General features: G+C 33.2%; 1 protein-coding gene across 4 annotated transcripts in view; it reads left to right on the top strand.

The window, feature by feature from the left end:
• LOC145291330 (receptor-type tyrosine-protein phosphatase N2-like) overlaps positions 1 to 25,768 on the top strand; it is a 1,723,320-nt gene that overhangs the window by 591,039 nt on the left and 1,106,513 nt on the right. For 3 of the 4 annotated variants that reach the window (XM_080137086.1, XM_080137084.1, XM_080137087.1), the window contains exon 4: positions 17,046 to 17,354. In XM_080137086.1, the coding sequence (XP_079993212.1) occupies positions 17,046 to 17,354 (309 nt within the window). Of the gene's footprint in view, positions 1 to 17,045; positions 17,359 to 25,768 lie in introns of all 4 variants that reach the window. The other variant, XM_080137085.1, reaches the window with a different exon arrangement.

The following is a 25,768-nucleotide window of genomic DNA, read 5'->3' as shown; positions in this document are numbered from 1 at the left end:
GTAAAAATAGAATCAATAGAAAAATTTTGATAGATTTATAAAGTTTAAAAATTGAAAAATATTGAGTTCGTAAAATTCATTACTGATTTTTTTTAATAAAAAAATATTTCTATTACTTTTAAAACAACTTTAATAGTTTATTTTGGAAGTATAATCCATAAAGAAAATAAACAACCCACTTTTAAAAGAGAAATTACGAGTTTTTATATTTTATTTGCAGTTTCGTGATAGGGGTGTCAAAAATTCCTACAAAAATTCTGATACATCTACTAGATTGGAGTGTTTATTCGTTGTAAACGTACCCGACAAATGTCGACATTTCCAATGTGAATGGTAAGCTGGACTTATGTAAAAAAATAACAAAAAGATATACCAAACTGACTTTTTCGTTTAAAAATGGAATTATCTCCCTTTCGTTATTAACTTTTTTTTTTAATATTTTGTGTTTTATATACATAAAGTACAATTGTTGCATGTTACTGTTTTGATTATATTCGTTTGGGGGCACAATTAAAAAATTAAGAAAGATTACAACGGAGTGAAATTTAAGTTTCCGTTCCATTTTTACAACAACCGTAAAACAGCGCATACTAAGCAAGTTTTATCGTAATTTATAAGCATAATGTTGAAACACTAAATCAACATTTTATTTATTTTTCTGCATAATTAATGATGGAAGTATTTTTCTGTTTATTTTCTGAACATCTGTTAAAAAAAATAATTTGTACATTCTCATGAAAAAAAGAATCAAACTTTTCTCTACATTCACATAACTATTTACAGTGTTTATGTAAAGCATTCATCTGTTCTTTTTATAATAAAAATTCTGTTTTAAAAGAGAAACGTTTACTGCCAAATTTCTTTTTAAAAAAAATGCAAGTTTTCCTAAAAAAAACTTTCACCTTACCATTTATGGTAAAACGTTAATCTTTTTATTGGGGGGGGGACTTTTATTTATTAAAAAAATTGCAAAAAATAATAAAAGTAAATAAACAAACAAAATGCAATTTTTCTGGAGGAATGTGTTCCATTTTAAAAAAACTGAGCCACAATAACGCGTGGTCGGGTACAGCTGGTATATATATATATATATATATATATATATATATATATATATATATATATATATATATATATATATATATTGTTATATATATATATATTGATATATATATATTGTTATATATATATATATTGATATATATATATATTGAGATATATATATATTGAGATATATATATATATATATATATATATATATATATATATATATTGATATAATAAAAGTTACAATAAGTTTACTAAGGTAATCAAAATGGTAAACTTAAAATATATTATAAATATTAAAGAGTTAATATTTACAAGTAAAATAAACTCAGTCAGATATAAAAAGCTCAATAAAACCGAAAAGGAAATAGAGCTTATAATAAGAACAAATGATTAATAAAATATGTTAAAAGACATCTTGAAAAAGAGTTAAAAACATATTTAATTTTAAAAAAGGAAGCACAAGATAAGTGGATAGTCCTATCTTGTGCTTCCTTTTTAAAATTAAATATGTTTTTAACTCTTTTTCAAGATGTCTTTTAACATATTTTATTAATCATTAGTTCATATATATTGATATATATATTGAGATATATATATATATTGATATATATATATATTGACATTGATATGTATATATATATTGATATATATATATTGAGATATTGATATATATTGATATATATATATTGATATATATTGATATATATATATATATTGATATATATACATATATATATTGATATATATTGATATATATATTGGTATATATATTGATATATATATATATATATTGATATATATATTGATATATATATATTGATATATATATGTATATATTGATATACATATATATATTGATATATATATATTGATATATATATATTGATATATATTTATATATATATTGATATATATTTATATATATATATATATTGATATATATTTATATATATATATATTGATATATATTTATATATATATATTGATATATATATATTGATATATATTTATATATATGTATTGATATATATATATTGATATATATTTATATATATATATTGATATATATATATTGATATATATATTGATATATATATTGATATATATATTGATATATATATATATCGATATATATATATTGATATATATATATATGTATATTGATATATATATATTGATATATATGTATATTGATATATATATATTGATATATATATATTCATATATATATATATATTGATATATATATATTCATATATATATATATATATTGATGTATATATATATTGATGTAAATATATATATTGATATAGATATATATTGATATATATATAAATATTGATATATATATATATATTGATATATATATTCATATATATATACATTGATATATATATATATTGATATATATATTGATATATATATATTGATATATATATATATTGATATATGCATATTAATATATATATATATAGATATATATATATTGATATATATATATATATATATTGATATATATATATAGATATATTTATATTGATATATATATATATATATTGATATATATATTGATATGGATATATATATATATATATATAGATATATATATATATATATATATATATATTGATATATATATATATAGATAGATATATGTATATAGATATATATATATATAAAAATGTAATTCTTGGTTCGTTCAAAGTGAATAAAACGATATTTCCACGTTAGCAATTTAATTGAAATTTTCAGAAAAGTTATCTGTAAAGTCAACGAATGTTTGCATCGTTTTAAAATAAATTAAGATCGCAAATTATAAAAAATATATTAAATAAAATGAAAATATGTTTCGTAACTATGAGACTTTCCGCCATTCTATTTCTGGTAGAAATGAGCCTTTCACGTGCACCACACGTGGACGACTTTCAAAGTACAACATTTAACTATCTTTTTAATAGATGGGTAAAAAAATCCCTCTTTTATAAATTATATATATATATATATATATATATATATATATATATATATTGTACTTTAACCTTACAATTGAATAAAAAAAATATATCATAAAACTTTAATTAAACTTTGAAATACGATTTAAAAAATAGCACGAAAACGTAAGTGCACTAGTTGCATTTGTTTATCTTTTTTTTTATTTTGAAACGCTTTCCTGGCGAAGCATACCTAAAATAAATTTGTTTAATTCCTTATTTCTTATGTTATTGAAAAAGGAAAAAAAAGCATCCCGGAATTTTGATAAACTTTTCCATTAAGGCCCGTCTCACGTTCGTATATAATAAAATACTTTTTTGAGTGGCCGTTGAGTTCCATAACGACCAGCAGACTTAAAATAGTGCGGATCGGTAAGTGCACTAGCACCATTTGTGTATCTTAATTTTTTTATTTTTAAAAGTTTTCCTGGCGAAGCCTACTTAAAATAAATGTGTCTAATTCTTAATTTCTTATGGTATTGGAAAAAAAAAAAAGAATTACTCCACCCGTTAAAATTCCTTTAAAATGACCACTCTTTTTTTCGGGGTCGCTGAAAACGAAAATAACGTTTATAATTAAGGCAAACGAGTAGTTTCCAAGATATGAAGAAATGTTAGTTTAAAAAGGTGTAGGATCACTTTTCCACGATAATTTAACGTAAAATGATCACCCACTTTTTAGCCACGATTTTTTTTGGGGGGGTGCTTTCTTTCTACCCTTGAAAAATCCTTTAAAATTTCCTGTTTTATTTGGTTGGAGTGGCGAGGGGTGTTTTTGCGGTGGGTGATCATTTTTCCATGTAAATTTAGCTTTAAATGGGCACCCACTTTCTGGCCACCTGAGGAAGGGGGGCATTTATTTTCGTGTTTATTGGCTTAAAGGTTTTTGGACAAGGCAGTTTGGGACGCGAGTGCATATTTAACAGCTTTCGTTTATGCTCGCGTGGAGCGTAAACAAAGGCTACGTTTGTGAAATGGAAAATAGTCCCAGAGTTCAGGGGTTATTACCATGCAAAAGAAATCAAACAAAACTTTTTAGCCAAGAAACACACAGAAAAATTTTTTAAAATAGCATCCATTTTTTTCTATCGAATTCATTTGCTGTTTTTATTGAAAACTATTTTCTCCCGGAATGTTGATAAATTTTGCATAAAGGGCCGTGCATCTCACGTTCGTATATAACAAAAAAAAAATTGTAGATTTCGGTGCACTAAAAACGAATCTGCAAACCGTTTCCGGCGCAAAAATGTAGTTTTTATGATATGAAGAAATTACTTTTTCAAAAAGTAGGCGATCACTTTTCCATGTAAATTTAACTTAAAATAAGCACCCACTTTCTAGCCACCTGAGAGACGGGGGGATTTTCCCCATGTTTATTGGCTAAACAGCTTTCGTTTATGCTAGCGCGTAGCATAAACGAAGGCTACGGCTGTGAAATTGAAAATAGTCCCAGAGTTCAGGGGTCATTACCAGGCAAAATAAATCAAACAAAAAACTTTTTAGCCAAGAAACACACAGAAAAATGCCCCTCTCTCAGGTGGCCAGAAAGTGGGAGCTCATTCTAAGTTAAATTTAGATTGAAAAGTGATCACCCACTTTTCGAAAAAGTAATTTCTTCATATCATGAAAACTTTCTTTTTGCGACGGAAACGGTTTGCAGATTCGTTTTTAGTACACTGAAATCTACAATAAAATATTTCGTTATATACGAACATGAGACGGGCCTTAAAGGAAAATAATACCGGATTTTGGGGGCAGATTTGCCATTTAGTTTTATATCTTCAAACCAGGTAATCACTAAAAGAGACTCTTAAAAGACGTCACTTGTATCGAGCAAAAGTTTAAAACCACTGATTATATGTCAGCCTACGTCACAGTGACATATATTGAGTGAGTTCCTAACAGTATTTTGTATAGTTTTTCAGTTTAAACTCATTTTCCCAAAATTTCCCCAAACTTAACGTGTTCGATACAGTCTGCCGCTATTTGTATTTTTCAAATATACCGATAAACACTGCATGTTTTTGAACCGATTAAATATTATACATTACACAAAAACACTACAATGTTATCCAATTTGGTAGAACATTTACTTTTCTTGCCTTTGATAACATTTATTTGTTATATATTTATTTTTTGACAACTTCTTTGTATCTGTGTTTAGTAATACAAACCCTTTTCATTTAATGTAACATTTAGTCGGCTCGAAGAACAGTGTTTATGTGTGTATTTGAAAGATACAAATGGTGGCGGACACTGTTGATTACGTTAAGTTTTAGAAAGTGAGTTAAGACTAAAAAACTATACAAAATACTGTCACAAACCCACTGATTATGTCAGCCTATGCCATGGTAACATATATTCGGTGGGTTTTTGACACTGTATTGTATAGTTTTTAGTTTTCAACTTACTTCCCCAAACTTAACGTATTCAACAGAGCCTGCAACCATTTCTGTTTTTCGAGCCGATTAAACATTTTACATTACATAAAAACACTAAACAATTATCCAGTTAGGTAGAAACGTAACTTACCTTACCTTTGCTTTCATTTATTTGTTTTTGGACAACTTTTTCGAATCTGTGTATAGTAACCCCTCCAACCCCCATCACTCAAATATTAATTACTAACTCACATTTTTGTATACAGAAAACAACAAAAACAAACATTTAACGTTTCAACATTTTTTCTACGTTCAGCTTTATCCACTGATTGTTGGTCGAGCCAAAGCAATGATTGACGGTAATCCCGAGGATCAGGATTCAATTCTGCAAGAGTACCATTTTTATTTTTTATTTTCGGCTTTTTTTTTTCTTTTAATTTTCGGCTTTTTTTTTTTTTTTCATTTTCGGCTTGCTTTTTTTTAAAAACTTTTTGGAGTGGATTGCTTTACTAAGAATATAAGAAACGTGCATTTTCTCTTTTTATTAGAATTTTCCATTACACCAAATTGAGCCACAGCAACGCTTGGCAGGGTACAGGTAGTATATATATATATATATATATATATATATATATATATATATATATATATATATATATTGATATATATATATATTGATATATATATATTGATATATATATATTGATATATATATATATATATTGATATATATATATATATTGATATATATACATATATATATTGATATATATATATATTGATATATATATATATTGATATATATATATATTGATATATATTGATATATATATATTGATATATATATATTGATATATATATATATTGATATATATATATATTGATATATATATATTGATATATATTGATATATATATATATTGATATATATATATTGATATATATATATTGATATATATATATTGATATATATTGATATATATATATATTGATATATATATATATTGATATATATATATTGATATATATATATTGATATATATTGATATATATATATATTGATATATATATATTGATATATATATATATTGATATATATTGATATATATATATATATTGATATATATATATATTGATATATATATATTGATATATATATATTGATATATACATATTGATATATATATATTGATGTATACATATTGATATATATATATTGATATATATATATATTGATATATATATTGATATATATATATATATTGATATATATATATTGATATATATATACTGATATATATATATTGATATATATACATATATATATATTGATATATTGATATATATATTGATGTATATATTGATATATATATTATATATATATTGATATATATATATATTGATATATATATACATATATATATATATATTGATATATATATTGATGTATATATTGATATATATATTATATATATATTGATATATATATATATTGATATATATATATACATATATATATATATATATTGATATATATATTGATGTATATATTGATATATATATTGATGTATATATTGATATATATATTATATATATATATTGATATATATATATATTGATATATATATACATATATATATATATTGATATATATATTGATATATATATTGATGTATATATTGATATATATATATTATATATATATTGATATATATATATATTGATATATATATATATAGATAGATATATATTGATATATATTTATTGATATAAATATATTGATATATATATTTATATATATAGATAGATATATATTGATATATATATATATTGATATATATTTATTGATATATATATTGATATATATATTTATATATATAGATATATATATATATTGATATATATATATTGATATATATTTATTGATATATATTTATTGATATATATATATTGATATATATATATTTATATAGATAGATAGATATATAGATAGATATATATTGATAGATATATATTGATATATATATTGATATATATATATATATTGATATATATATTGATATATATATATATTGATATATATATTGATATATATATTTATATATATATATTGATATATATATATTGATATATATATATATTGATATATATATGTCAATATTTATGTGTATATATATATATATATATATATATATATATATATATATATATATATATAAGGTCAGATCAAATAACATACATAATTTAGTAATCCAAATTGTCATCTGTATGGTCCTAACCTGGGCTAACGTCTCTTAACTTAGTTTATCTAACGAAAACTAATGTGTCAGGATGATCACTCTCTACAGGGAAAAAAGTATTCGATGATAAAATGCTGACGATTACAATGATAAAGGAAAATTAAGAAAAAAAGAAAAGAAAGAGTAACAGTAGTAGTAGTAGTAGTAGTAGTAGTAGTAGTAGTAGTAGTGTTCGCGTCATTTTTTACGTGTGTCTATTGTATTTGATAAAAGCCAAGCAATCAAATCTAAAGCATTTCAATCTAAGCCTGGGCACTGCTTAAAATGCGTAATCATACACAAAATAAGAATTTGATCGCAGCTGATGACTTGCAAGTGTCTACAACAGCAGAGGAGAGCTAGTTTAGTTATTTGGGATGCATGTGGTTAAAGGAAGGAGTTGTGATGATCAATGATTGGGGAGGAGTAGTTTGCTCTTGTTACCATAGCAATGTCAAAAAAGAAGAGGCACTCACAAATGTGTGTTCTTTTTCTTCTTTTTTAATGGCTTTAGCTCTTGGATTTGTTCTTGAAACTTCTTCGAGGATCCGAATGAGACTGCAAACAAGAAACTAAAATGGCATTTATTATGCTGATTTTGTTAAGAAAGGCTAATGATTGGTATTTTTAATGCTTTATTCGAATGCTGTCCAGAGTCTGAATACTTGGCTCTTTAGATTGCAGCTGTTGTTTGTTTTATTTTCCCCATATTTTTACGGAAGCGGTTGGAGGTGATTACTAAAAAAATCTTTCAGATAGATTCGTTGTTATCAAGTTTCGAAATTTTAAAAGTGAAAAAAAAGATGCATACTTTTAGGCAGGTAAATACTAAAAATGTATTCATTTAAAAATATTTTTCCTTTTCTTCTTTGTTTAGTTTTTAAACACTTATAATTTAGCGATACCCAGTTTGACTCAATCAACTTTAAGTGTTTTCACGCTAATAGTATCAAGTTTTATTAGCCCAAAAATTGGTTGGCAGATTTCTTTTAGTGGCACCAGGGTAAAGAAAAGCTGATTAAAGAGAAAAACATTGATTCTAAATTCTTTTAAGGAAATGAAAAACAGTATTACAAATATGAAATGCAAACTTTAAATTGGTCGGCTGAATCGCAATACAAAGTGCCAACCGAAAAAAGAATGGAACAAAATGATTGGCTGTTAATATGCTTTACCCTAACATACTAAAGATTCTGCCCATCCTCCCTTCCTTCAGCTCGGTCACATGACTAATGATCATCCAAGTGTCATGATCACGTCCTCGTGAAAATCAGTGTCTTAGAAAATGGAAAGAGGTGCACAAAAACAATCCTGCCCATGCGTATGCCTAAATATAAAAATAGCAGCATTGTGCTACTGTTTTTCCCTTGCATAGAAACCCATGACTAGCCGTGAAAAATAAATTATCTCCCTTTATAAATCGGGGGAGAGGTGTTCTGACTTGTGCATATGTTTGCATAGATATTCATATATGCCACCAGACAGCGTCATCATAAAACGAATACTTTTCCCGATTCCGATACAATTACCGATTCCGATTGTCTATAGATCTATAAATATATATAACTAGAGGATGGCTATTTTGTCTTGATTGGCGTAAAAACACTTTAAATGTACCTCTATTTTCTCAAACGTAAAAGCACTTGTGTGGTGCGGTGATCTATAGATTCTAAGTTTACGTGAAGTTTAACTCAATAAATATTATTGTATTATTACTACCAGCAGTGCAAGATTTTTTAAAACCAAACTCAAATTAACAACAAAATTAAGGAATCGTTTTGGCATTCGAGCATAAGCACAATTTTTTCCGATCCTGATACTGATTCCGATACACTAAAATGTTCCGATTTTTTCGATTCAATCGTCCAAACATATATATATATATATATATATATATATATATATATATATATATATATATATATAAGCATGCCGTTCAATAATATTTTACAAGCTCAGTTTATTAGACAAAATGCACACGAAGCACATGAATAGATTTTTGTACATTTTGTCCTTGTTTCAGTTTGTGAGCGAAAAGAATATATTTTAGACAGCTATCATTTTTTTTTCTAATGTCGCTGGCCACACATTGTCGATTTTCTACGAATAAAAGTTGACGTATTCAACGGCCTTTTCACTAGAATTTGTTATCAGGGGATAGACCCATATAAATTCACCACGCTCTCAGTCACGTGACTGACAACTATAGAAGTTGCTAAAGGTGAGAACTGGATACGCGATTAACAATTCCTTTCTAATCCTCTATGAAAAAAAATAAAATAAAAAAGGAAGTGTAGAGAAAGTTAATAATTATCCATCTTTAAAGATGAGGCAGGTACGCGCCCGGATGAAAATAAGATTTTCAAATATAAGTAAATGTTGCTGTTGACAATTTAGTTTTTTTTTTACAAGGTCGTCACCACTTGTCAAGGCCCGGAAGCCACTCAGGGATAAGGGTTATTGTAAGTGCAGTGCGTTAGTGTGGATATTTAAAGTGTCTACTTAAGGGGGCGGTTCATCAGGAATTTGTTTACGTTGAACTTGAAGAAATCCAAGTTGTAGTCCGGAGGGAAGCAGGTAGACGAAACAGAGTTTCACAGGCGTGCAGTTCTAAGAAAGAAGCTTTGTTCATGGAATATACATTTTGATTTAGGCATAGATAAAGAGTAGGGAAAGTTTTTGACCGTGGATTCAGCTAGACGGGTGTTTTTTGTAAAAGATTGGCGAGGGGGGACCAGAGATTGGAGTTCAGACGAGCACCTGCCATGGAAATAACAATAAAACAAAGATAGGCTTGCAATGTCTCTTCTGTGAGAGAGAGGTTGCAGGGAAGAGAAAAAGGCATCCCCCACTAAGCCACGAAGTCTATTTGCTCTGGTTCCTTTCCATTGCACAAAGCCTACCCACTTGTTTCATAGATGAAATGCCATTCAACCAAAATTGAGTGAACGCACCTTATTTCAACATGTCATACTGCGCTGATTTAGCTCAAAATCCTGACTAGTGATCTTGAATGGACATTATGTAGCAAACTTGACCCGATTATCTAGAACTTGATCCAGCTTGCCTTATAGGACACTCACTTTTACTTTGCCTTATGACTCTCAATTATCTCTTATATATTCTAATACTGAGAACTTTATTACGTTGATATTTAATTGCTTCCCCACGAATTTAAACTACATTTTCTTTTCGTTTATATTTTGCTCAAAGCATTTTTAGACAACACATTTTTTTAATATTTGTATGGCTAGATTTTCATTCTACTTGTCTATTGCCAAATGTACGTTAGTTTTTTTTCTTGTAATGTGTTTTATTTATATATATTTTATATGCTAATTATCATAGTACTTAGCAGTAATGTTTTAATAGTACTTATATTTCTTATTTATTTATTACTAAAGTATTCGGATAAATATTTATAAATATTTATAAATAGATAAATACTTAACTAAATAGAAAAGAATAAAAATGGCTAATTGACGAAAAAATGTGTGGAGCAGGCATTGAAATGAATGCAAACGACAAATCACACTATAAAAGCGGAGGTTATACGGAAAGTTTAAGAACTTAGTTTGACTGAAAATTCTTACACGTGTAAAAGAGAAGCGCTAGATATAGGTCATTACAGAGATTTAATATAGAGAGTTGGTGGATCAGTTTTTGAAAGTAAGCTTGAAGTCAAATAAGCATAAATTAAACACAATTAAATTTCATGTCTGGGAAAATCCAACTGTTATACGATTATCGTATTATATTGTTATTATATTATATTGTTGTGAGACTAACCGTAGCCCTCGTCGCAAGAGGGTCCGTGTGTGCCTGGCGTGTGGGGTGGTCGAGGCAGCGGACGAAAGAGTTTCAAGATGGCGCCTGCCTGCTTTTATTAGAGACGGAATCTCGCAGGATCGCAAATTAGCTAGGCCATCTTGAGGAATAAAAATCGGTCCATTGGAGGTGCGAGGCAGTCGGGTTCTGACGTTCGTGGCGATCAGTACAGTGACCGTTGGGTTCCGTTTCTATTCGTGCAGTCAGCTGAGCTTTGTTAGTTACCTTCGCACCGTGGCTGTCATTGTTTGTTGGTTCGCTGTGTGTTGCCGTGGTTCTTCAGTGAAACGCTTCATTGCCCACGCCGAGACTCCCCGTCTCCTACACAAGATACTCATACAAGCTATTTCGGCCCCCCCACTCCGAACTTGATTTTCTTTTCTTCAATGGCGGATAGGTTCGATCTAAAGTTGATACCGGAATTCGACGGATCCGACCCGGTACTCAGCTGGGTTGAGAAGGTCGAGTTACATTGTCAGTTGTCCGGCGTGAAAAATGTTGAGCGCGTGATTCCTCTGCGGCTGACTGGCGGGGCCTTCGCTGTATATCAGCAACTCAGCGCTGAGGAGAAGTGTGACTACTCGAGTATCAAGGCGGCGTTGTGCAGGGTGTTTGCCACTGACCCCGCCACTGCATGGGAGCAGTTTGAGACGAGGTCTATACGCTTGGGCGAAACTGTGGACGTGTATCTCGCCGAACTTAAGAAGCTGACGGTGTTGTTCGGCGGTCTTCCCGAGAGGGCCCTAGCCTACAAATTCCTGTCAGGACTCCCCGCTGGAGCAAAGCAGCTCCTGCGAGCAACCTCTACCATGTCCTCACTACCGCTGAGTGACCTAGTGGACAGAGCCAGGACAATAATGAAGGATGACTCGACGGTGCAGGAACCGGTAGTCGCCGTTGCACAGGCCCTACCAAGTGGCGAAGGACCGTCTCAGGGACCCAGCCCGCAAGGTGATGTCATCTGCTACAGATGCAACGGGTGGGGCCGCATGGCAAGAAATTGTAGAAGGCGGTCGACGGCTGTTTGCTGCTACCGCTGTAACAAGACTGGGCACATGCGGGAAATGGGGACGGGGACAAGGTGCCAGTGCCGACCTCTTCCCCGAACAGAAAATAAACAAGGTGCTCCCTGTCATTCAGGTCCGAGTTAATGACACGTTATGTTCAGCCCTCCTTGATTCCGGTTGCTCCCGCACCATAGTGTGTGCGGACTTCTGTCGGGCGTGGAAAAAGAAGAACGTCAGGATAACTACCATTACTGGAAAAATACGAATGTGTTGCGGCGTGGGTGTGGTACACATTCGCACAAGAACTGGGAACTCGGCCAACGTCGAAGCGCTGGTGACACGCGAAAAGCCGCTGAGTTTTGACCTGTTGCTAGGCTACGATGCCATCAAAGCCCTGGGCGGCATGCGCATAACGCACGCTGGCGTTGTAGAGATTCAGGATAGGCCCCCGGTGTGCACAGCACTAAGAGTCGACCAGCCGGACTTCAGTGCGGAATTCGACGACCAACAGAAGGCGTGGACCACCACTTGGAGGTGGTCAGAAGACAAGGAACCGGCCAAACTACAAAACAAAGTGGCAGAGTACCGTATGCCCGACCAGATAAGGCCTGCATACGAAAGCGAGCTCCGTGAATGGATTAAGAACGGTTGGCTGATTCCATACCCCTACGACAAACTTGGACCCCCCAAGGGCCTGATACCGCTGATGGCAGTTGCCCAACCAACAAGTCAAAGGTGAGGCCGGTAATGGACTACCGCGAGTTGAATGCGCATGTTGATGTGTTCACAGCGGACGCCGACGTCTGTGCCAGCAAGCTGCGAGAGTGGCGCCGGCAGGGGTCCAATGTGTCCCTACTGGACTTGAGAAAAGCATACTTGCAGGTCCGGATCGGCGAGGTGATGTGGCCTTTCCAGACAGTGATGTTTTCCGGGAAGAGATACTGTCTTACGCGACTCGGATTTGGGCTAAATGTAGCACCCCAGATAATGAAGGCTATCGTCAATGCCGTGTTGTCACAAGAAGAATGGATCAGAAAGGGAACATCGGCGTATATTGACGATATATACGTGAACGAAGATATCGTGTCATCTTCGTGCGTAAGATCCAAACTTGCCGAGTTTGGTCTAAACTACAAGGACTCTGAGCGGCTTGAGGATGGCGCCCGCGTATTGGGCTTGAGCGTTCAAGAGGAGCGAGGGATCCTGAAGTGGAGGCGTGGAACCGCAGTTCCCGACGTACCCGACGTTTACACAAGATGTGCCGTGTTCTCCCTGTGCGGGAAACTTGTGGGGCACCTTCCAGTATGCGGATGGGTTCGTGCGGCGACAGGCGTCATAAAAAGGAGGGCAAATGCGGTCACCAAAGGCTGGGACGATGAGATAACCGACGAACTATTGGTTCGAATGTTAAAGGAGACCGTCGCTAGTGTGAAAAAGAATGACCCCGCCACAGGGGACTGGTGCGTGCAGGGAGACGAACTGAGCGTGTGGGTGGACGCAAGTTCCCTAGCGATCGGTGTAGTTTTGGAGAAAGATGGGGCCGTAGTTGAGGATGCCTGCTGGCTGCGACCGGCGAATGATGCTGCCCATATTTACCAGGCAGAACTCGACACTGTAATAAAGGGCATTAACCTGGCACTTCAATGGGAAGTGAAGAAACTGCGTGTGCACACTGACTCACTTTGCATGCACCACTGGGTGTCGGACACACTCACGAGCTAGGCCAGGGCACGCACCAAGGCAGCCAGTGAAATGCTGATAAGACGGAGGCTGGAGACTGTGAAAAAACTGGTGACGGAGTACAACCTGTCCGTAGACGTAGTGCTCGTCACCTCGGACTACAACCTCGCCAACAAGCTCACTCGGGTACCACGGAGATGGTATGAGGCTATGAAGAAAGAAGCTAAGCCATTGCCTCTGTGTGCTGCCTCCGTCGAGGAGGACGAAATCAGGAAGATACATCACGACAGTGGGCACCCCAGAGTACAACGGACCTACTACTTTGTGAAGTTGGCTAGACCATCAATACCAAAAAGCGCAGTAAGAGCAGTGGTCAGGGAGTGCCAAACGTGCCAGTCCATCGACCCCGCCCCAACCAGATGGCGGAAAGGACAGCTGGGAGTGGACGCGACTTGGAGTCGGTTGGGTATGGATATAACCCACTATGGCAGCCAACACTTCCTCACGCTGATAGACTGCGGGCCAATGAGGTTCGCGATTTGGCGCCAATTAGCGAGGCAGGATTCCACCAGTGTCATCCATGAATTGGAATCCATATTCTACGAAAGGGGGCCGCCTGAGGAGATCCTCACGGATAACGACACGGCGTTCTGCAGCATGGAATTTAGGCATTTTATGGACAACTGGGGGATCCGCCTTCGACACCGATGTGCATATGTGCCGAGCGGCAATGGCATAGCGGAGCGATATCACCGAACCGTGAAGAGGATCGCGGCCAGGAAGAAGTGTACGATCGCGGAGGCGGTTTACAGATACAACACAACGCCTAAGGACGCCGTGACTGGCGGCAGTGCGCCCGCTGATGCGATTCATCACTACCACGTGCGCGTCAAGGACGTTGAAGTGTGTCTACCCGACCAACGAGAACCCCAGGGGACGTACCAAGTGGGAGACACCGTCTGGGTGAAGCCACCCGGCGGCCGGTGCACCAGCAGCTTTTGGAGGGGGCGGGCCACCGGCGTCATCAGTGAACAGGCCATACTAGTCGATGATACTCTGCACCACGTAAGGGATGTCCGGCCCGCTCTAAGCGCTGACCAATCGGCGAGCAGTGGAAGTAGTGAGTCATCCGACGATGAGCGATGGATCCAACCCGTGCCCCACGAACCTGGTGACTCAACTGCGAGCAGTGGAAGGAGCGAGTCATCCGACGATGAGCGATGGATCCAACCTGTGCCCCACGAACCTGATGACTCAACTGCGAGCTCTAATGCTGATGCTGATGCTGCCGATGACACTTCTGAGAGCTCCGATGAGGAAGTCCCGGCAATACCCCTCCGCAGGAGTGCTCGAATCAAACGGCCACGTCCGCCGTGTCACGTATGTGATCTGGAGACCAGGGGGGAGTGTGAGACTAACCGTAGCCTTCGGCGCAAGAGGGTCCGTGTGTGCCTGGCGTGTGGGGTGGTGGCTGATCCTGTGGTCGGGGCAGCGGACGAAAGAGTTTCAAGATGGCGCTTGCCTGCTTTTATTAGAGACGGAATCTCGCAGGATCGCAAATTAGCTAGGCCATCTTGAGGAATAAAAATCGGTCCATTGGAGGTGCGAGGCAGTCGGGTTCTGACGTTCGTGGCGATCAGTACAGTGACCGTTGGGTTCCGTTTCTATTCGTGCAGTCAGCTGAGCTTTGTTAGTTACCTTCGCGCCGTGGCTGTCATTGTTTGTTGGTTCGCTGTGTGTTGCCGTGGTTCTTCAGTGAAACGCTTCGTCGCCCACGCCGAGACTCCCCGTCTCCTACACAAGATACTCATACAATTGTTATATTATATTGTTATTGTTATTATATTATGTTGTTATTATATTATTTATTATATATAGAAGACATGTATTGCATGGCGATAAATAATATGTGCATTATTTTGTGTATTTGGTTTCAAAATCTAGTTTCAAAACCTGAGCAAAATATTGTGATGTATTAATTAGATATATCCTGAGTAAAGTAAAAATATATATGAATTTTGCGATCAGTTATAAACATGTATTAACTTTTAGAGATGTTTTCTCGACGGTAGATTGTACATACCAAAGATTGTACATAACAAAGATTGTACATACCAAAGATTGTACATAACAAAGATTACTTGATATTTTACATATTGCCAGCACATCATAAGAGTAATACAAATACAAATTTTAATTCACAATTCTTGCAAACATCAACTCGAAACAATTGCTATCTTTTTAACAAAATGACTGCCATCTCTTTTGTAAAAAATGATGGTCGTCGTTTCGACTCTACAAACAATTGAGCATTTCGGTTATCAGTATTGTAACAAATATAAATACTGACTGGTTTCATTTATATATAATTTATTCCACTACCACGAGCAAGTTAAGATTTTGTCAGAAATGCATTAATGTATTTGTCAATGAAAACGAGCGCTTTGTAGTCTTTTAATTGTAAAAAAGTCCGTATGAATCATACCAGTTTATTTTTAGTTCAGCTTATTATCATAAACACACACGTAAGTGAAAACATTGTTAATTTAAATGTCCATTCTTATTTGTCAAGTTGAATGGAATCTTCAACTTTTCCTTGTTTAGATCATTGAACTACCTTACACCTTACACCCTCATTAATAAAATGTATAGTAGATACATCTGCATTTAATGGATATGCAATCTGTGACCTTAAAGTTATGTCGAATATCGTCTTTACGAAAACAAATCGCTGAATTGTGCGTTTCCTTTAATTTGGTGTCTGAAACATAAACATTGTCTTATAAATATCCAAGCTATTTTATTATTTTCCATTTTCTAATTTGCCAGATCTTCCACCTGAGGAACCTGAGGACATGATGACAGCGGATGGTCAGGCACGCTTGACAGCGATTCTTGATGGCAAAGGAAGCGCCGCTGAAACCCCCGAAGAAACAATTGACTCGTTGAGTGATAATACTGGCACATCTGGGCAAATAATTGATGCTTCTGAAGACCTTGTGAATACACCTGGAGATGATGTGATTGTCACACCCGAAAATGATGCTGATAATCTGCAAAATTCCATGGATGCCAGTTTTGAAAATTCCGACATTTTTACCACTGCCGATGCTGACATGTTGCAACGTCTTCTACAAGGCAAGTCTTTAATCAAAATCGTTAATTCGAAGACATCCTTTACTGGAAATATTTGTATCATTTTTATTCATAAAACTACTTATTTGTCAAGTCCTTCAAATAAATTTGAATAAGTCATGGTGTAAAAATAATGTTTTTTTCATAAACAATAGCTGTATTTATCCGGTGTTGTCCGGGAGTAAACGAAATACAGTAAAATGAGGAAATGGAAATTAATTTTGTTGCTTTTAATTTCGTAAACAAATTAATTTTTCGAAATGGGAAATTTTTAAAGTTCGTTTTAATACTTGACGTTAATCAATTAATACAAATCGATTAATAAAAATAAAGAATAATCGATTAATACAAATAAAGAATAATCGATTAATACAAATAAAGAATAATGTGTAATTAATGTGCAGAGTTGAAGTAACATATTTTAATATGTACCTATTTATTTTTAATAATATGTACACATTTTAGAACTCGAGTGAGATAACTCAGTGTAATTGCAGACGATAATGTCACTTTAATTTGTTTCAGTGAGTAAAGAAAACTATCTACATGTTAACAGTTTTATTAGCTGGAATAATAATTTTGAGAAGAAAGTGAAGTTAAATGAAATATATTCGTGTCAATAAAACGGTTGAAGAAATGCGCAAAAAATTAGGTTCGTTTGAATCAAGTATTGATATGTCAGACGAATTTCTATTTGAGTTTAATTTTTTTTCCTTTTTTGTAAATCTTATATGTTCGATCTCTGAGTTCAATCTATTTTAGATGCGCCCAAATATCCTAATAAAAGGGTTTGTTAGTTTGTCTGTTTGCACTGCTCGTGTTTGAAATAGCATTTTTCATTGGTAAATGTGCACATTGAATGGACGTATCTTTGGAATGTATACTTGTTTCTCTCTTTTTCGCCAAATACAGAAATTGGAAAATCTGTAATAAACAAATGTATAAGACTCAAAGGAATTCTTATACAGATACTGTAATCTAAAGCCAGTTTCACCAGTTCAACCTTGAGATTACAAGTCAGTTCGAGACCACAAACAATCACAAGTCAAGTAGGGCATGACTTGTCCGAGATAAAATCCACAACAGCTGGTGGAAGAAACATCAATTACAGTTCAAAATCTCAAGCAATCCCTCTTTCTGGAAAGCAGGTTGATGACAAAACCTGTATCCAAAAATACTTTGGTATATCATATAAGCAAAATTTACGGGGGGGGGGGTCAAATTTCCCCAAATACAGACATTAGGACATCTGAAAGCTCACTTTTTTTGCCAAAAAGAGGCATTGTCAGCAATACTAAGTGCTAAACAAAGGTCTCAATTTTGCCACATCAAACGGATTTTTTAATCTCGCCCGAATTATTCACATCTTTACATCAAACGTTCAATTTCAGACATTATATATTTTTACTTATACTGATGAAATATTTTTCAGTCTTTTAATTTTATTTTTCCTTTCAAATTTCAAACGTTCAATTTCAGACATTGTATATTTTTACTTATACTGATGAAATATTTTTCAGTCTTTTAATTTTATTTTTCCTTTCAAATTTCAAACTTAAGTTGGAATCAGAAAAACAATTGGGTGACATTTATTTGTATATGTAGAGAACAACTATCTAAAAAAGTCAAATTAGAAGAATACAGTTCAACTTGAGTTTGAGATTTAGTGTTTATTTATCATTTAGAGTGGGAGTACCATTTTTCATTACAAATTTCGAAAGAATTTAAAAATAAAATTAAAAGAAATAAGCTGATATTTTCAAAGACCACAATACTGACGTTGATCTAACGGATTAAGGATCGTCTAGTAATATATGGCAATATTTAACTAATCACTCAAATTTATCATGTCGTTAAAAATCAATTTATACGATTTATAGGTTTTAAAATTATAAATGAATAATTTATAGATTTTAAAATGATTAAAAATGACATTCGTTTGAATATTTCACATAATTATTTATCAAAAATGCAAAACGTCTAAACAAAAAGAAAAACGTTATATTTCTAATGTTTTTTTGTTTCTTTAATATTTCACGTTTTACATAAATATTTATGTGAAATATTGAAATGAATTTCATATTTTACAATTTCAAATTTATGGTGAGAGAATATCACAAATATGATTTTTTTTTTTTACATTGGCATCACCACATCAAGGCCAAGAGGCTACTCGAGGATAAGGGTTAAAGAGTGTACAATAGACAATTGAGAAAATGGAAACTCGATAAATTTGTTAACTTATATGGAACGACTCATCAGAAACTTGTTTACGTTAGACTTGAAGACAACCATATTGTAGTTAGTTGGAAAGCAGGAAAACGGAAGACAATTCCATAGCCGTGCAGTTCTAAGAAAGAAGATTTGTTCATAGAATCTACGTTTAGGTTTAGGCACAGATAAAGAGTGGGGGAAACTATTGGTAGTGTTTTCTGTTAGAGGGGTGTTTCTTGTGAAAGTTTGGCGAGGGGGGACCATAGATTGGAACTCAGTCGAGCACTTGCCATGAAAATAACGATAAAGCAGAGACAAACTCGCAACATATGGCAACACGGCATTAATTTTGAAAATCTAAGAAATCAGGTTTGAATTTGTATTTCAGCGCATAAACATTGTTGACGAATGAACAAGCATTGGAGTAAAATGTTGAGATACATTTTTGATATTTATATGAAATAATGAAAACCGAAGAGTAAGGAGTAAGAGAATGCAACGATATGTGAGTTGAAACATATTTGTTATACGTTATTTGTGTATGTGTTCTTTTAATGAATAAAAACTAATGGATGACATGAAAAATAGTATAATTTTTAGTGTCTTTTGATATCAGTTTTGGCAGATATTCTTCTAAAATACATATCTACTTATTATTAAACACTGTAACTTCATTTGATTAAGCTGTATGAACCAATATCCATACAAATAGTATGTGTGTGTATGTATGTGTGTGAAATTATTCAATGTATTAATCATAGAATATTAAAAGACAATATAATATTTTATATATCGATTTATTTTAACAGTGCACCATACATAAGTAGTAAGTTATGAAAATATATCTATATATATAATTAAGGTACGTAGTACCTTCCACATTTCATCTCCGTAGACAATCGTCAGGCTAAGTGCATGGAATTCACCTTACCATGTATAAATATGTATATGTGTTATACCCTTACTTTAAATAAGAATACAGCAAGAAACACGGGGTTATGGGTGAAAGAAAAAGGGGTTTATTTACAAGGGAATACATGTGATATAAGAGTTACTCGACCTCTTTTCTTATTCTCTTCCTGTCTTTTTTCTTTCTCTCCCAGTCACGTGAGAGGGTCAATATATCTATAGTTCATTTCGTCTATGAAGGGACGTTAGGATATTCCATTACATCACCTTCCCCCCAAGCTAAATTCTTCCATAGAATTTTGCTTCTACCATTTTTTCCTTTTTAAAAAATTCGGTCCTTTTCCTTTTCCTTTCACTTCTCTTCACCATTGCGTTTGCCGATTTTTTACTTTTGGAGAGTGACTGGATTTCTGAGTTACTGGTACTTCCTTGTTTGGAGGTTGTATATGGAAAGTGTCATATAGCACTTCCATTGGTAACTCTTGGTTTCTGACTGTTTCTATGTATTGGGGTCTCAGTTGGTTAATATATTTTTTGTGGAAAAAAGTCTGCCCTTTTATAATGTAAACTATTCTCCCAATTCTTCTTGAGATTATGCCTTCTATCAAAAAACTCTTCCCTGCCCGATTATTTTTGAAGAAAACTTTATCCCCGTCATTGTAAGTCTTGTACCTTACATTATCCTTGACACTTTTTTTTTTTTTACTTTTTCTCTTGGGATTAACCGGTCAAAAACCGAACGTGCCTTTCTGGCAAACATAATTCCAGCTGGGGATAATTTAGCATTTGTATTTGGATTTTGTGTTATCCTATATTTTACTAAGAATTTTTTAATGCTTTTTTATTCCATGTCGATGTTATTATTCTGTTTTAAAGCTCGTTTAAAAGTATTGACAAATCTTTCGACTTGTCCGTTTGATCGAGGGTTAAAAGTTGGTGTTGTAATGTGTTCAATGGCTAATGTCTCACAGTAGTGCTTGAATTCTTGACCTGTCAACATAGTTGCATTATCATTAACAATTGTGTTTCGGAATTCAAACCAATACCTCGTCCAGCGCTTTTATTGTGTTTGCTGCTGTAGGATGTTTGTATTTAAAAATTTCTGGCTATTTTGATATACTATCTACGATTACTAGGTAATAATATCCTTTCAGAGATCCTGCATAATCGATATGGATGCGTGTCCAGGGTACATCTGTTTTAGGCCAAGGTTGCGTCCGTAGAGGGGGGGGGGAGATCTCACGGCTAGTTGGCAACCTTTACATAATTTCACTATTTTCTCAATGTCCTGATCCATTCCAGGCCAGTCTGTGAATCCTCTCATTAGAGCTTTCATTCTGGAGATTCCAGGATGTCCCATGTGAAATTCTTTTAGGATTTTCTTTTGTAATACTTGTGGTATTACCACTCTGTCTGCGTACATCAGAGTTTCATCACACATAGAAAATGGAAGCACTTTTAATCCTTTTCTATTCTTTTCGTCTTGTCCCACTTGTTTTTTTATCTTATTAATATATTTATTTGTTTTCGCTGCTTTCTTTATTTCCTCAAGTGTAACAGGAAGTTCCCTAACAGTATTTATTAATATATCTGTTAGTTCATGTTCTTCTTTTAGTGCTGCTAAAACAGTTTCTTCAAATTCAGTTTTACTGGGGATCAATCTCGACAAACCATCTGCATGTGCAATTTTACTAGATGCTAGGTGTTTTATTTTGAAATCGTAATTGAGCAAAATAATACTCCATCTCTGTAATCTATTTACTGTATGAGTAGGAATCCCTTTTTACGAACCAAAAATCGATAGTAATGAAAGATGAAAGATCTATGAATGAATCTATGAAACTTTCTCACGGCATACATAATCGCCAGACCCTCTTTTTCGATCTGACTGTACTTTCTTTCAGCGTGTAATAAAACCCTCAAGGCGTGAGGAATTGATTTAGTAGATCTATCTTCCATTCTGTGTAGAAGCACCGCTCCTAAACCGTATTCGCTCACATCTGCCACTACAATTAAATCCTTTTTCAGATCATAATGTGCTGCTAGATCCGATAACAAACATCTTTTAATTTTTTGGAATACTTCCTCACATTCTTTTGTCAAGAGCCATTTTTTTTTATTCTTCTTCAATAATTACTTTAATGGTGCTCTTAGTTCGTGCATATTTGGGATATAAGACTTATAGTAGTTTGCTAGACCCAAGACTGACTGTAAATTCACTACATTGTCTGGTCTAGGCATGTCTCTAATTGCTTCTGTTCTATTTGGGTTTTCTAATCAATTATTTGTCCCAAATATTCAATCTTGTCCATACAAAAATTACATTTTTCGAGAGCCACTTTAAATCCACAGTCTTCTATTTTCTTGAATACCTTCCGAATATGGTTTTTATGTTCTTCAACATTTTTGCTTATCAAAATGTCGTCTAAATAAGCCATTACAAAATCCAAGCCTGCTAGCATGGCATCCATAATTTGTTAGAATAAATTTGGTGCTACTTTCAACCCAAATGACAATCATTTTAGGGGAAATAATACTTTATGAGTATTCATTGTCAGGTATTTAGAACAATCTTAGCGGACTTTGACCTGCAAATATGCTTCTGATAAGGCAATTTTTGTGAAAATCTTTCATAACTTAGAAAATATTTCTTAAGGGGTAGAGAGTGGATAGTTATGACCCTTTAAGCAATCATTCAGTCCCGTCGAAAAATTCTCATATACCCTGATTTTTTTTGATTTTTTTTTCACATAAACTGTGGGTGATGCCCATTCAGAGTAGGCCACTTTTTTTTATTACTCCGATTTCTTCAATTCTTTTTCGATTGTTTCTAATGCTGAATACGGATCCTTCCTTTTGGGTTTAAACCCCGGTTTCGCTTCATCTTTCTGTTCAAATTTCACTTCCGTTTTAGTGCAGCAACCCAGACCTTCAGAAAATATATTTTTAAAATCCTTCTTCAAATCCCCAACAAATCTTCCTGGCAGTTTGGGGCTTTCAGATCCTGTCAAATTCACTCTTTTGCAAAATGAGTTTATTGGTTTCTCCCATAAATTGAAAAGTATCAACAAATCTATAACGAATAGATTAGATTTTTTTCCGGGTATCACAAACATTTTAGTTTTCAACGTATTTTCATTCAGGATCACATTAGTATAAAATTCACCCTTAAATTTTAATCTATTTCCAGACATTCCTCTGGCAATTTTCTTTGTGTTTTGCAGCTTTGGAGAACCAATTTTCTTCCATGTTGTTTCATCAATTAAGGATATGCCACTTCCAGTATCCAAAAGACAGTTTACTTTCCGGCCATTAATTCTAACTTCAATATATTTCCTTTTGCTACCATACATGGACTCTTTTTTAGAATCAATGGTCTTTATTTCAGGCTTACAGTATTTCTCCTTTTTGCATACTGTTGACTTGTGTCCTTTACATCCGCACTTATAACATATGTTGCTTTTGAAGTAGCACTCTTTTGTGAAGTGATTCTTTCCTCCACAACTCTTACAGTATTTTTTTACATAGTGCTCACCTTGCTTTACCCTTTGTATTTTGTCAACATTATTCTCTTCGATACAAGTATTATCCCGTTTTAAATTAAACAGTTTCTGGCATTCCTCAGTAACTTTCTGTAAGATTATTTCTATGTCTTGGTTCATAATGGATAATATCCTAGAACGAATCTCTTTATCCTTCAGGGAGGTTAACCCTTGCACAAATATCAAGCATTTAAACATGTCCTCTTTTAGGTCTTTCAACTTTAATAACTCGCATTGGGCATTTATTCTCCCAGAATAGGCGATAAAGTCTTTATCATCTTGTTTCAAAATGTTTAAACATCTCTAACGAGTATAAAATAAGCTATCCCGCTCTCCAAAAATGTTCGATAAAATTTCTATAGTATCTTTAAAAGAAATATCTTCGGGTTTCCTTGGGAGTATAAAATTGGTATGCTTTGTATTTTCATGGGAACCCAGTTTTTGCAACAGTAAAATAATTGTTTCTTCATTGGACCAAGCCCGCCATCGTTTGGTAAAAATATTTCCGTATGTACTGGAAACGTTAAGCCATTAGTTGGTTCATATAAAAATTCTGTCAGGGAATTTGCAATTCCTTCCAGAGTGACCCGACAATCCTTTTTTTCTTCTTGTTTAATTAATATTGTTTTTAATACTTAATTTTGTTTTAACTGCTCTTTTTGTAAACATTCCATCTTGCTTTGTTAGGCCGCCAGTGCTAATTGTATAGTTTTTTGTAAACTCGGCTAATTGTTCCATGTTGAAGAATTTTTTCTTTTTTTAAACACAGTAATGAAACAAAATGTTAACACTACCTGCATAAAGCATTAAATAAATTCAGTGAATAGTTTTTTTTTTTAAACCACAAAAAAAAAATTATTTTGTAGACAAGGTTTTTTGAAAGGGTTACACACACGAAATTTACGCCGAACGTACGTTCTTTTCCGCTGTATTTTTCTCCTTATGAAACAAAAGAAATTTGAAATGGACAACTTACTTCCGTTCTGAGAAAAATTGTTCTTTTCAATGCTTCGTGAAATGTCAATTTCTCTTTTTTTCCAGTAAGACCGTAACAGACTGGATTAAAAAAAAATAACTTACTTTTTGTGTGTGTCTTAACTTTTTTTTCAGTAGTTGAATTTTTCAGTGCAGTTTTTTTTCTTCGTTGTCCAATATCTTTTTGGCTTAAAGTTTCCTTTATGTGAATTCGAATCCTGTCACCATTTGTTATATCCTTACTGCAAATAAGAATATAATAAGAAACACGTGGTTATGGGGAAAGACAAAGGGGTTTATTTACAAGGGAATATATGTTACATAAGAGTTACTCGACATATTTTCTTATTCTCTTCCTGTCTTTTTTCCTTCTGCCTCAGTCATGTGAGAGGGTCAATACATCCATAGTTCATTTCATCTATGAAGGGTTGTTAGGTTATTCCATTACATCAATATGTATGCATATACTGAATTCACCTTACCAGATTATTTCAAATATACAGGAGGTGTTTAGTGTAGATCAGATTGAATGTTATCTCCTTTTAGATTTTAATGTTTTCATTAGCCAATGACGACCATCTCTCGAACAAATAGTTTGCTAACTTTTACTTTGTCTTCTTTTGTCCAATTTTGTATAGCGATGGTGAAAACTTTTTGAGAATATGTCCAATTAATAGGTGACATGTGTGTGCTTAGAATACTCTTTGCATATCTATTTTAAGTGTTGGTTTAGAGAAAGAAGCAACCGTAGTAGAAGTTAGTGCCTCTCAATAATGT

Source organism: Euprymna scolopes, chromosome 12 (assembly GCF_053919585.1).
Source record: "Euprymna scolopes isolate OS-2025 chromosome 12, ASM5391958v1, whole genome shotgun sequence".
Classification (NCBI taxonomy): domain Eukaryota; kingdom Metazoa; phylum Mollusca; class Cephalopoda; order Sepiida; family Sepiolidae; genus Euprymna; species Euprymna scolopes.
The sequence above is the reverse complement of the archived record's forward strand: the minus strand, read 5'-3'. Positions and strand labels throughout refer to the sequence as shown.